This window comes from Triturus cristatus, chromosome 6 (genome assembly GCF_964204655.1).
Source record: "Triturus cristatus chromosome 6, aTriCri1.1, whole genome shotgun sequence".
Taxonomy (NCBI): Eukaryota; Metazoa; Chordata; class Amphibia; order Caudata; family Salamandridae; genus Triturus; species Triturus cristatus.
In genome coordinates, this window is record NC_140589.1 from 236,869,430 (window position 1) to 236,882,450 (window position 13,021).

General features: G+C 41.9%; 1 protein-coding gene across 3 annotated transcripts in view; it reads right to left on the reverse strand.

Moving 5' to 3' along the window:
- Positions 1 to 13,021, reverse strand: part of UBXN2A (UBX domain protein 2A) — a 97,294-nt gene that overhangs the window by 11,573 nt on the left and 72,700 nt on the right. The window contains exons 3-5 of one of the 3 annotated variants that reach the window (XM_085610604.1): positions 10,643 to 10,821; positions 10,224 to 10,362; positions 5,322 to 5,431 (exon numbers count right to left, since the gene is read on the reverse strand). In XM_085610604.1, coding sequence (XP_085466730.1) covers positions 5,322 to 5,431; positions 10,224 to 10,362; positions 10,643 to 10,674 — 281 coding nt within the window. In that variant the 5' untranslated portion in view covers positions 10,675 to 10,821. Of the gene's footprint in view, positions 1 to 5,321; positions 5,432 to 10,223; positions 10,363 to 10,642; positions 10,822 to 13,021 lie in introns of those variants that run through there. The other 2 variants (XM_085610605.1, XM_085610603.1) reach the window with 2 other exon arrangements.

A 13,021-nucleotide genomic window follows, 5' to 3' on the forward strand; every position in this document is an offset into this window, starting at 1 on the left:
CTGCCCAGCAGATAAAAAGAACTACTTAAATTGGCCTTAACCTATAAAAAAACCGAACTATAACAATATGCACAAATCTACTTATTCAGCACAAACGTAAGCATATGTGTCTTACAACAGTGGAAGGTAATTTAGATTTTCTAAAGGAACATGTAGGAAGAATCCGGACTTCATTAACAACTCTGAGGTTAGCAATATGCATTAGTTTTTTATTGCTACTTCAAACAGCTTCTTAAAGTAAACCTTTAGCCGAAAATAAAATTTGCAGAATTAAGACACTAAAGTCATTATAAACTCCAGCCTGGCAACCATCCTCCTCTTTATATCTGCTCCGAGGCACTAACTACAGCATAAATAGTGTTTGAAAGTTAAATTCTCAACAGGTTACGTCATTCATTCATCAATAATAAACTGGACTCACTGTTCTTCTGCCAAACAAGGAGAAAAATTCATAATGAAACAAATATGTCAACGGCAGACAATCTTAAAGAGACCTAACAAGGATCTCTTCTAACGCCAGATGTAGGGAGCACTGGTCGCAAAATAATGGTCGCAATTTGCGACAAGTATTTTTGCAACCAGTGTGGTATTTTGTGAACCAACCTGTTTACTGATAGGTCGGTTTACAAAATATTGAATCATTGTGGGTTGCACTTTGACTTACCTCATAAATATTAATGAGGTAGGTCACAAATTGCGACCCACTACGATTTGCTGCCATCACAGGGATGGTGGACTGCCGCAGTCAGTCACAAGACCACCATGTCTGTGATTGCTTTTAAATGAAGCAATCTTTATTTAAGTGCATACTCTTTTTCTTAAAAGAAAATGGGGCGCATTTAAAAAAACAAATTCAAAGTTTAAGTAACAACTTTTAATACTACCCTGCCAACTCAAACATTTTTATCGTCAGCATTCAAGAAGAGGAAGCAGTCCCTGCGGAGCCCCTTCCCATTTGCGAATGGGTTATCACTACATTTGTGTAGTCAGTAAAATATTAATGTTTTGCGATCAGATTTTGGTTGGAAAACAATACATCTCATTACGAATTTCTAAGGGACGCCCTAAACATTCCCCTTCCAAATACCGATTCGGTAGAAGTCGCAAATCCAAATTTTGATATGGTAACGGGTTACTGAATTGCAATTTAGGGTCATCTGACCGTAGTAGGGGAACTACATGCCTGTATGGTCTGACACAAGATAATAGTAACTGAATCAATCTACCCCCCCCGGCTAAAAATTCACTCATTTAGACCACATATTCTTAAGCATTGAACCACACAAAACAGAGGATTTTCATAAAACTTTGGGTAAAACACTGAACATAACATTGTTTGCGTTCTCTGTGTAATATGAAACAAACCCCATCATGCCTGTAAAAATGATTACTTACCTCTACCACTTTAGCATGAGCAAATCTTCTGAAGGAAAAATTAAGTATAACAAAAGTTGTCAACTTGCTTAACAACTGATGCAATAATGTAAACCTATTTTAAGGCAAACTCTCCAATTTTTCAAAAATCAAATTAACACCTCATAAAAAGCTGTATCTCATTTTGGGAGGGCTCCACAATTTGATGCCTTTCATAATTCTGCAAACCAAGGAATCCTTCCCTATTGATTTCCCATCCATCATCTGTGACCTGCTGCCTCTGCTGATCTTTAACACTTGACCCAACTAAACTACCAAAGAATTCAGACCGAATTGTTTTATAACTCCACTGCAGTAGCCTCTAAGGGATCCACGCCCCTTTTCCATGCATAAATAAACAAGGGTCTTCCATGCTTTAACATAATGCTTCCTTGTTCCCTGGGCCAAGATTCTCAGAGAACCAACGGGGACTCATTCAAAAGACCTTCAAACTGAGTTTCTCCTCTGAGATCTTCCAAACAAGATAGTTCAGGAATCCACTGAACACTAAAAGATGATCCTCCATGCCAGGACCAACTAATACACCCGGCGCCCACAGACTCAAGAAAGGAACTTCCACTGCTAATTATATCACTCCTGTAAACCACGGTTGAGCTAACCCAAAAGGGAGTCTTTAACGCCACCTGACAGCTATCTTACTCATCATGAATAAAACGCTCTGAATCATTGTAAAAGGAGGAAAGGCATATCCCTTTATCTCTCCAAATCTGTTTGAATGCATCCACTGCCTCCGCTTCTGGAACAAGCTCTAACTGAACAACCTCTCCAGTTTTGTCAATGTGCAAGCAAACAGATCTACTTCCAAAGATCTACAATGCATCTGCAACCTCTGAATAATCCAGATAGACACTTCTATTGTTGTAGTCTCTTAAATACCATGAATTCCTATCTGCCACAAGGTTGTTCTGGCCTGAAAAATATTGTGCCCTCACACCTATCCTTTGCTCCAGACAAACACTATGACTCCTTGGCTACCTCTGTCAAATTCCAGACTTGTTTTCTCTCAGATGGGTTTTATACTGTACTACTGACACACTGTCCATTAAAACAAAACACTGCAACTTCCCAATATTCTCTCAAAACACTTCAGAGCATAAAGAACTACCTTTACCGCCAAACAGCTGATGTGCGAAGGCCTCGTCTCCAGAGATCATCTGGCTCCTGTGTCCTGTAGATCCATCCGAGCTCCCCATTCACACAAGCCTGAGTCTGTTTCCAATACTTGATCTTGAGAATTAATCTGGAAATCGTATAGGTACATAATCACATGCACCCCTCTCTCTCGCTGTCTCCAAGGTAAGCTGCCACAGGTCTCAACATCTTTGTAAAACCCCAAGGAGCTGAGACTAACTTAAAAGAAATGCAAGAAAATTGAAACAGGACTTCTGATCATCTGAACTGTAGATACCTCCAGCTTTGTTCCGCCATCAGAATTGCAAAGTAAACATCTTTTTGATATTTTAACTTTATCAGCCAATCTCTCTACTGAAGAGCATCCCTTAACAGATGGATTCCCTCCATCTTGGAACATCTGTATTACACAAACCAATTGAGATCGCGTATATTTATCAGCAGACACCAACCTTAGTCATCCTCCTGCACCAGAAAGATTGTGCTCACAAAAGGTGCTATTTCTTTGGCCCTCGTTACATGGTGCGTCTCCTCAACTTCTAAATTCACTAACAAACTGTGATCTTGTGAAACCAGAATCTTGGCATCTGCTCCTGATACAGAAGATCTGTGAACTCTGTAACATAACCTTTTACTGCACCAAGGACCCATTGATCCTTCATCAATCCATTCCATCTCTCCCAAAAATGTGGCAACAGTCTCCCTAACTTTTGAAAGGAAGAAAACAAAAAAACGTTTTTTTTACCTTGCTTTCGATTAGGCATTTATTGGGCTCTTCCTGTAGACTAATGACCTGCTCTTCCTGATCTCCCTTACTGCGAGAAGATACCAAAGGCTGACAGGAAGACCCTAAAGGCTCCCTTCCTTGTGCCCGATAGTAGGACTTATTGAACACTAAGCCACAGAAATGTTTCCTTGCTCCAGCTCCGTCAAAAAAGCCTTCCGCCAAACACACTTGTGAGTGATGCCTGGGCCTTGTCTAAAACCATGAACTTTGACACTATTTTGCCAACACCCTTCACTACCTCATCTCCAAAAAAGTAGAGCCTTTGGGTCCTCACTCGGTCTATTTTTTACGTAATTTCCTAATTTACAGATAATCATCATTAGGAGTGCATTTCCCTTCTCTGCAATTTAAGTGGCATTTGCATAACCTAAAAAACAACAGACATTCCATTTGATTTGGCTTCTTCAGCCATGTCAACAGTTTGTGTGAGAGGGCCTATCACATCTAAAGGCCCATCTTGGCACCATTTTAATGCCCTCATTAAACAATTTATAGGACCAGGACCCACCTTAACCCGAAACTAATCAGATGTGGGTCCAAGTCTGGGCTGGCACAAGCGTTATTGTCAATCACAGAGTGTGAACGTTCCGCCCGCATAACCAATTTAGCCTCTTTATCCAAAGGCCTGTGAATCCAAAGATTAAAGTACTCTGCTACGTGACCTAAAAGCCATCAGTCTGCACTTCTTGGATGCTGAATCATCTCAGGACAGAGAATGCATCATTTCCCTCTGGTTCCTTCACAATCAATTTGCTCACTGTGCAGGTTTGTTCCTATTGCCATCTCAATCACAATCTTCATCATCATAAACGTCAAACACATACTCAACATATGCAGTCTAATCCGTACTAGAGACATCCAAAAAACATCTGTCTGCTTATTCGGGTGAGCCTGAAACTCCTTTGACACCAACCAGCGCGCTGCGAGGCAAACTGCTTCAGTGGTGCTTTGACCAACTCTAAAGGAGGACAAAGACTTCCAACTTTGCTTTCTCTTTATTTTTATTTTTCCACAACCTATTCTCCCTAATATCTCACTCATCTAGAGACCCAAACTCAATTTCTACATCCAAGTGTTCATTCAACTTAACAGAAGATTGTACCTTTTTTTGTATTAACCTCCTTATTAAGTCTTTCTGAACCTGGATTTATGAGGCCATAGCTGTAAAAAAGTAGTAATTGGCTGGGAGTAGCAAGATGCCACATCATGCATCACATGTTCTCTGTGACTGTTTCACGCTCTATAGTATATGATCTAGTGCACACAGGCTGCCCAATGAGACAGGCCTTGTGCTACCATAAGTGTCCTACCTGCAAGGCACTCACTCATGCCCGTGCTACCAGAAATCCAACAGTAAGCATTCAAACATTCCTGAATGGTTTAAATGAGCATCAGGTCCCAGGGAATTTTTTTAAATAGAACTACTATTAGCTGAAGAACGCATTATTATCAAAAATCAGCCTACCTACCCAAAACTTACACATTTTGTACCTAAAGAAACTAATCTTACAGTGCTATAAATTGGGATTATTAACAAAGCCACAACAACTCTTATCCTGATAAAATGATTTAATATACTATCACTTTTAGAAGTTCTCATATAAAAAGAAAACATCTAAAGAAGGTACTTAACGGATACCGAGCAGCAATGGAAAGAGGAAAATGGCTGCCATACTGGGGTGTATTAGTACTGTAATGCTCTAATTGTTGAATTTTCTGTTTGGCTAAGCATTTGCTTTAAAAGATGCATGGAGTAGCAAAAACCAAAACACTAACATAATGCTAGCCTCCAGTCTTGACATGAAACCCCCACACCATCAGGCAGGGTTAATATAAGAAGAATGTATCTACATATTTGGAAACATTACACAGAGCAGTACATTCTCATATTAATTCAAGGAACACAGAAAAAACAACTTGAGGATAAAGTGGTTATATAAAAAGGTTTCAGCACAGAGAAGTCACTTGCCCTTTCTTCATAGACTCCAGGAACTGTCTGTTTGCAGAGTCAGTATAGCTTCTGAGTTCACCATCATTTACTGTGAATCCATCTCTCCACAGTTTAATAATTATATCAGCCTAAAAAAGTAATCACAAGCATTAATTCTTCTCCAGCAATCCATTTGGTTTTACTAAAATTACATAATAGTTATTACGGACTTTAACACAAATACAAGTGGTTCGAAAGCACGACATCAATTGTGTAATCCCCACGATTAGAAAAACATCCGAAATAAAAAACCTTAGTAAGTACATTTCAGATGCAGTTATAGTACACAGAACACAAGGAGATCAATAATGCATGCTTAGGGACATATAAAAAAGAAAATGCTTTTGGGTGTACCAAAATGTATTTTCATTTGTTAGACTTAAAAAGGTTCAGAAATGTAAACACTGCAGATTGGTCACACCTTAAGTAATGAAGGCATTTAGCATCTCAGGGCCTCATTCTGACCTCTGGTGAAGTGTGCACCAGGTAAGGTAGTACTGGTTACCTTATGTTGAACTTTTACATGCCACAAAGTTTTTCCTTGTAAAATGTGATCAGGACAAAATACTGGATGTGCAGATTTGCACACAATTTATATAATCTCCATATGGGTGCTAACTCCCATTTGCACGAGATTGGCATCATACGGGATCTGGAACAGGACCATTTATGTTACGTCTAACATTTGTAATATACACTCTTTCCAATTTTCAGTAGTTTGCATGCTAAAAACAAATTCAAATTGTAGGACTTTATTTTTGATTTAGAATCATTTATAACTATACCAAGCAAGAGCGGTTCACAACTTCTTTTGAAGTATTTGGAAGAGAAAAAGCAATGTGGCATGAATATGTTTTAAAAACACACTGTAATAGGAAATAGCATCAATGCTACAACGTTGTTTTAAGACATCGTTATCTCCTTTAAAAACAGGTCGAGTTGGTCAAACTGCTTTTTGGGGTGAAGCCTGCCTGTTTTCTCCAGCCCCATAACACTGATTATTGTATTTTTAAAGTGCATTGTCATCCAAGAATGTCCTGGCCCTAAACCCACAACCCATATACTGAGAGGAAAGAGATTAGGCCATGAACAGTAGACTAAGCAGTTATCTGTGAAAGAACAGAATATAAAACAGCGCAGAGCGATAGTGAACGATCGTCACGGAAGGTGGCGGATTTGTAAGAAAAGGAATTATATTCCATGCGGGTATGGAAAAAGCGAGGTGCCTTCAATAGGCAGATGAAGAGGATTTAAGATCATTTGATTGGGCCGATGCTTTAAATTGGTTATGAAGGTAAATGGCCCAGTCGTAAAGGCTGCCCAGTGAACTAAACAGGAAGAACTGAAGGAAAATCATTTTTCTCACCGTAACCAGAGACTGTCTAGATGGAATAAGCCAGTAGTGAGAGAGCGTAACCAAAGCATGAGGTGAGTCACTACATACTGTATAGTTCAAATCAATATATTAGAAATTGAATGGTTTATATAAAGCGCATGGCTACCCAGGAGCATCCCAGCGCTGTAGTGGTTACTAGAGTGCTGGGATGTTCCCGGGAAATGTAGGGAAACCAAGAAACGTTGCAAATCTAGTCCAAATAGGAGGAACTCGCTCTTTGGACAACCATAGGCTTACCCTCAGAGTGTAGGAACGGTGAGGATATTCAGTGATTTCAAGAGTAGAAAGCATGTAGATGTAATTTTATTGATGTGAGGTATAAGGGATATCGATTTATCAAACAGAAGACTCAGATTCCAGAACTTGATAGCTAGAAGATAGCCTAGAATTGGTGGCAAATAGGCAGAAGATCAAATGTGTGAACCACCTCCATAAAAAGAGAACCCAAAATACCTAATCAGGGCAGAGAGAGTAAACGTGGGACTTCACAGCTGAGCACACGGAAAAAAAATACTGAAGGGAGGTAAAGAGGCTGCTTATTAAACAAAAAAAGGACCAGAGCCAATTGAGCAACAGAGAGTTAATCATCATCTTGTGGAGTCCTGTTATGATTTCAGGATGGTCGATGGAATGAAAAGCCAGAGTGATCCAATAAAATCGAAGATGCAGCAGCTGTCTCTATCCAAGGCAATCAGAATGTTGTCCAATGCTGCTTTTTAACATAAGCCATTCAGAAACTGGACTGAGCAGAATCTAGGACCAGGGCGGACTCCAGGAACATGGATAATTGGTGACTAACTGTCCCTTGCAGAATTGTAGCCTGAAGAGAGAGTAGGGATCAATTCAGAGAACATCTGCACTAGGCTCCTTCATTACTGGGATGGAAATTGCTGTTTTAAGCAACAAGAGGAGATCCAGATTAGATTGTATGTAACCTTTCAGTGACTTTGACAATGGAGATGTGCATCAAGGTGAGGATTGTAATCTTCGCCCAGGTAGCCATTGGATTAGTCTTCGAGCAGGTGTAATTAGGTATTGATACAGGGTGTTAGAAGACGTTCTTACAGCAGCATACTAGATGGCTTGCAACCTTAATATATTTTTAGATCTGTCCAAAAGAACACTTTAGCTGTCTCACAAGCTTCATGTTTTCCAAAAAGTTAAACATTAAAATGCACACATATTTACATACATATATGGGCTTTCAGTCAGCCTTCTTTATACAGTGCTCAAAGTGTCATTTACACTTTACTATGCTCACCACAGCATACAGCATTGGGCAGTGGGTCAGCCCACTTCACGTATTGGCGGTCTTGGGACTGTGAATGAAGGTATTTTGCCAGATTACATGTAAACAACCACTTGCAAAGGAGTGTACTTTAGTGCCAGAGCTGGTGTGCCTGAGTGGTGGGCCAATCCTTTATTTTTATATTTTTGCAAAAATCCTAAATAACATAAAATTGCACAACAACATTACAAAAGGTGCACAACTTTTCTTGCCACCTTAGTTTAGTGTGACCCATCCAGGAATGGGTGAGGTCTGCATATCAGCTTCAGAAGTTAACTGGATGCTGTAACCAAAGCATTGGCTTGCCAAATTAGCAACATGTGAGAATTGGATGTAATGCACATAATTGTGGAACAACATACCAGACCTCCTTAACAGTCCATGCAGGGGAAAGCCTACCTACCCTATCTTTACCAGAGCATGAGGTCAGATCAAAAAGATGCAAACCATTTATAAAGTAGCTCCAATACTCCGGCCAACTTATTCAGTATGCCTAAAAGAAAACTATGGTTAAACCCATTGAAAGCTGCCAAAACACACTGGAAGGTAACAAGAGAGAAAAGAAAACAGTGCATAGTTTCACATCAGATCTAAATGTTACATTGGACAGAACTGACAATCAAGAGGGAAGTTACTGTTAGAGAAAAATAAGGGTGATGTATCTCTCAAAATACAACTATTCATGGGTCAATTTATCAGTACTCTCACCATGGCATTACTCTCACAATATTCCAGGAGGGAAAGCCTTAACGTCTAATGGGCTCAGATCTGTCCCAGCCCCCCTCCCTTCGACCCATTAATGCTAGAATGATCAATTACTGAAATGCACCTTGCTGCGTATGAGCACAAGTATAAGGTTCAATACAGAAGGGCTGGTTTCAGGTCAGATATGAAGGCCATGTATTTCGGGCGCCAGGACTGACCATAGGACATAGTAAAAGGCAAAGCTCTACTCCCAGGGCCATTTGGAGAACAGCTAAAGATGGTACCCTTGAGGTCAGTCGGTAGGCAAATCAGAAAGGCATAAAATGTCAGGTCTGAGGACCATTTTCTGCTTTTTTCTTATCACATGATGATCACATCACGAAAAGTAAAACAAGATCTAAGAAAATGAACAAGCATTGGCAAAGACAATAGATCTTGCCACTGTGACCCATTGGGGTTGACAATGGATCTTAGCTGTGCAACATGGCTAATGGAAAAAAGCATTTGATGCGGAATCCAACAAAATGATCCAGGCACTTTTTTTCTTTTTAGTTATCGACCTGAGTTGGATCGGTAATTAAAAGGTTAAAAAAATGTGAGAACTTGTTTTTTATTTTTTAAATGATTAAAGTGAGCTAGGGTCTAGGTGAAGAAAGGAAACAATTGAGGTCCAAAGCAACACGGGAAAGGCAGAAGAAACACTGGGGAAGAGTGTTGTTACAAACATGTAAGAAACACGGGTGAGGGTAGGGGGGACAGGCATAAAGGCAACATGGAGAGAGCAGAAGGGACGAGTTAAGCAATACAGAGAGTGGGGTTGTGGAATGGCAATGGCGAGAAGCACACTGGGGAGGGAAAGAGGAAAGTCGACAGAGAGCAATGCAGAGTGGAAATGTACAAAAGGGAAACAACTCAAAAACACATGCACTCTCAAGGAGTGCTCAACATAAAAGAAAAATGTAGTGCTTGAAAAACAAAAGATTCCAGCCAATGAAAGTGATGGAAAAGAGGCAATGCTCCATGGGAGGCACAAATACAAGATTGACGAGATGGGGCACGAATAAGAAGAAGGGAAATGAGAGAGACATGGAAAGCCAACCAATGATAAGCAATGGGTATATAACAAACCCTTCTATGTTCTTGGTATGCCAAAATATGCCTCACAACAAAAAGCGCATGTGCTGTCTAGTAGGCTTGACCTAAACATTTTACCTGTCAAAAGGTGTAAAACATCTTGAAACCTAACTGAAAATATCATCAAAATATCACTGATCGGGAGGTACCCACTGCTCAGGGATCTTACTCCTCAGAGCGTAAAAATACACTCTTAACTCCACTTTAGGAGACCTCAGACTCGTTGGGCTGAACTTGGCAGTAAATGATCCTTTTAAATGCGACACACAAAGAAGTCCTCCCTTTCTATTTACATGAGAGCACAACAATTACTGCAAGCAGAAGATGATCAATCAAAGCAGAAGGTATCAAAACATACCCGACTCTTCACTTCAGATGCTGAAGCTTGCACATCATCAGTATTATGAGCATCTTCAAAGAGAGAATCAACGAAAGAATTACATCGCTTTCGCACTGTACTATTCTGCATCCAATTGCCAAAACGTTGCCTGGAAGTTCTGAAACGGAATATTAAATTGCAAGGTTACTATTACATTTAGACGGTTAAAAATAACTAACAACTCTGCTATTTATTTTAAATACATGTAACATTTCCAAGAAGGAATAATAACCAGAAAAGAGCTTATGAATGCAAGGCAGGTTGGTGCAACCTACATTTTACTTTCCTGTAAAAGAATCTCTTGTGAGAAAACTTCCATATATGCTTAACCTTAGAACCATTCCAGGTCACCAAAGGAGACATGACACAATAGGGTCTCTCACACCCAAAATATTTACCCCATCACCTGTAGTTCGCTGGGGGTGAGCATGTTCACTCATGGTGTAGAGGTTCACATAGTTGATGGGCTACCAAGCCGAGGTGTAATGGAAGTGCCACAATCGCTGATCTCAAGCTGAAGATTATTCGCTTTGTTGGTTCGATTTAAGGAGCAGCACTGTAGCAAATCTGCCTTCTTCTAAGCAGGGAAAAGAGGAGACGTCAGCACTGACAACCTACCTCTTAAGAAAACACATCCCCACACGATATACTCACCACCTATGAACACCTTCTTCCCTAGAAACAATCCTAGATCGTAATTCAGGGCTACAGGTATTGTTCAACACTCCAATACTTTCTAGATGGGTTTGTGCTCTACAAACACCTATACATACATGGCTCATCAGCATGGATCTTCTCTGCCCTAAGAATACATTCTTTATGCCTCAAGGGAGGAGACCCAGAGTTTCTGCCCTTGCTCTTTGCTTTCCTCACCAAGGGTGTGAAGTGCCTCTTGAAACAAAAGGTGAACACTAGAAAGGCTGCCGCTTATATCCATACCAGGAGTAGGTGGCCTAAATCAAACAGTGTTTTCAAATTTGAAGGCCGCCCTAAACTTTAGAGGGTACAAACGTAACAAAGTACATTTTGACATTTGTGTCCCAGCTCCAGCTGGCCCCTCTTTTTGTGCACTGCTTCCAGACAACAATTCATACGCAACACAAAGTACAGGAGTCAAGCATGCACTGGCCACAATTTAATTGCGTCAACTGCTGTTCTTGTAAGGCTTGAGACTGACCTGCTGAAACTAACGAAGATGTCCTGCCTCCCTGAGCATTTTCATGCACTCTTCAGGCAAATCGTATTTATACAGCGCTTACTACCTCGGACGATGTGTTGAAGCACTTTGCAGCGAGTAGCACGCTACTCAGGAACCCAAGATTACAATGCAATTGTTTGTCGATTAGTAATGTGTTTTTTTCCCCTTGTGAATTAGTTATGTCAGTTTTGTGCTCTTCTTTTCTTATGCTTTAAATAGAGTTTAGTGTAGGCATAGAAAGTAGTGGTAGTGGGTGCCTGATTCTTGGGTGAAATGGCTTAAAAGGAGGGGAAGTTTGAGAAGGGTGTTTGAGAGTTCATAGTACTCGGATGTGACAAAGGTTGAAGGGGATTTTTTTTTTTATAACAAAATATGTATAATCAATCAATCAATCAATCAATCACGGCATCTGTAAAGCGCGCTACTCACCCGGGAGGATCTCAAGGCGCTGGGGGAAGGAGAAATGTCACTGCTCGAACAGCCAGGTCTTGAGCTGCTTCCTGAAGGAGAGATGGTCTTGGGTTCGCTGAAGGTGGGTGGGGAGGGAGTTCCAAGTCTTGGCTGCCAGGTAGGAGAAAGATCTTCCTCCGGCGGTGGCTCTGCGGATGAGTGGAACGGTGGCGAGGGCGTGGCTGGTCGATCGTAGCTGGCGGGTGGGCGTGTAGAAGGTCATGCGGTCGTTGAGGTACTTGGGGCCTAGGTCGTGGAGATCATTGTGTGCGTGGGTGAGGAGTCTGAACGTGATTCTCTTGCTGACGGGGAGCCAGTGCAGGTCTCTCAGGTGTCCGGTGATGTGGCTGTGTCAGGGGATGTCCAGGATGAGTCGTGCGGAGGCGTTCTGGATGCGTTGGAGTCTTTTGTGAAGTTTGGCTGTGGTTCCAGCGTAGAGGGTGTTCCCGTAGTCCAGTCGGCTGGTGACGAGTGCTTGGGTGACGGTCTTCCTGATTTCGGTGGGGATCCATCTGAAGATCTTGCGGAGCATGCGCAGGTTGTTGAAGCACGAAGATGTGACGGCGTTGACTTGTCTGGTCATCGAGAGGGAGGAGTCCAGGATGAAGCCCAGGTTGCGTGCGTGGTCTGTTGGTTTGGGAGCGGTGCCCAGGGCCGGGGGCCACCAGGAGTCGTCCCAGGCAGAGGGTGATGATCCCAGGATGAGGACCTCCGTCTTGTCCGAGTTCAGTTTCAAGCGGCTGTTCCTCATCCAGTCGGCGACGTCTTTCATCCCTTCGTGTAGGTTGGCTCTGGCGGTGGTGGGGTCGTTGGTGAGGGAGAGATCAGCTGGGTGTCGTCGGCGTAGGAGATGATGTTGAGGTTGTGTTGGTGTGCGATGGCTGCGAGGGGGCTCATGTAGACGTTGAAGAGGGTTGGACTGAGTGAAGATCCTTGTGGTACGCCGCAGATGACTTCGGTGTCCTCGGATCTGAAGGGGGGAGGCGGACTCTCTGGGTTCTTCCGGCGAGGAACGAGATGATCCATTCCAGTGCTTTCTCTCGGATTCCAATGTTGCTGAGGCGCTTCACTAGGGTGCGGTGGCAGACAGTGTCGAACGCCGCAGAGAGGTCCAGGAGGATGAGGGCCG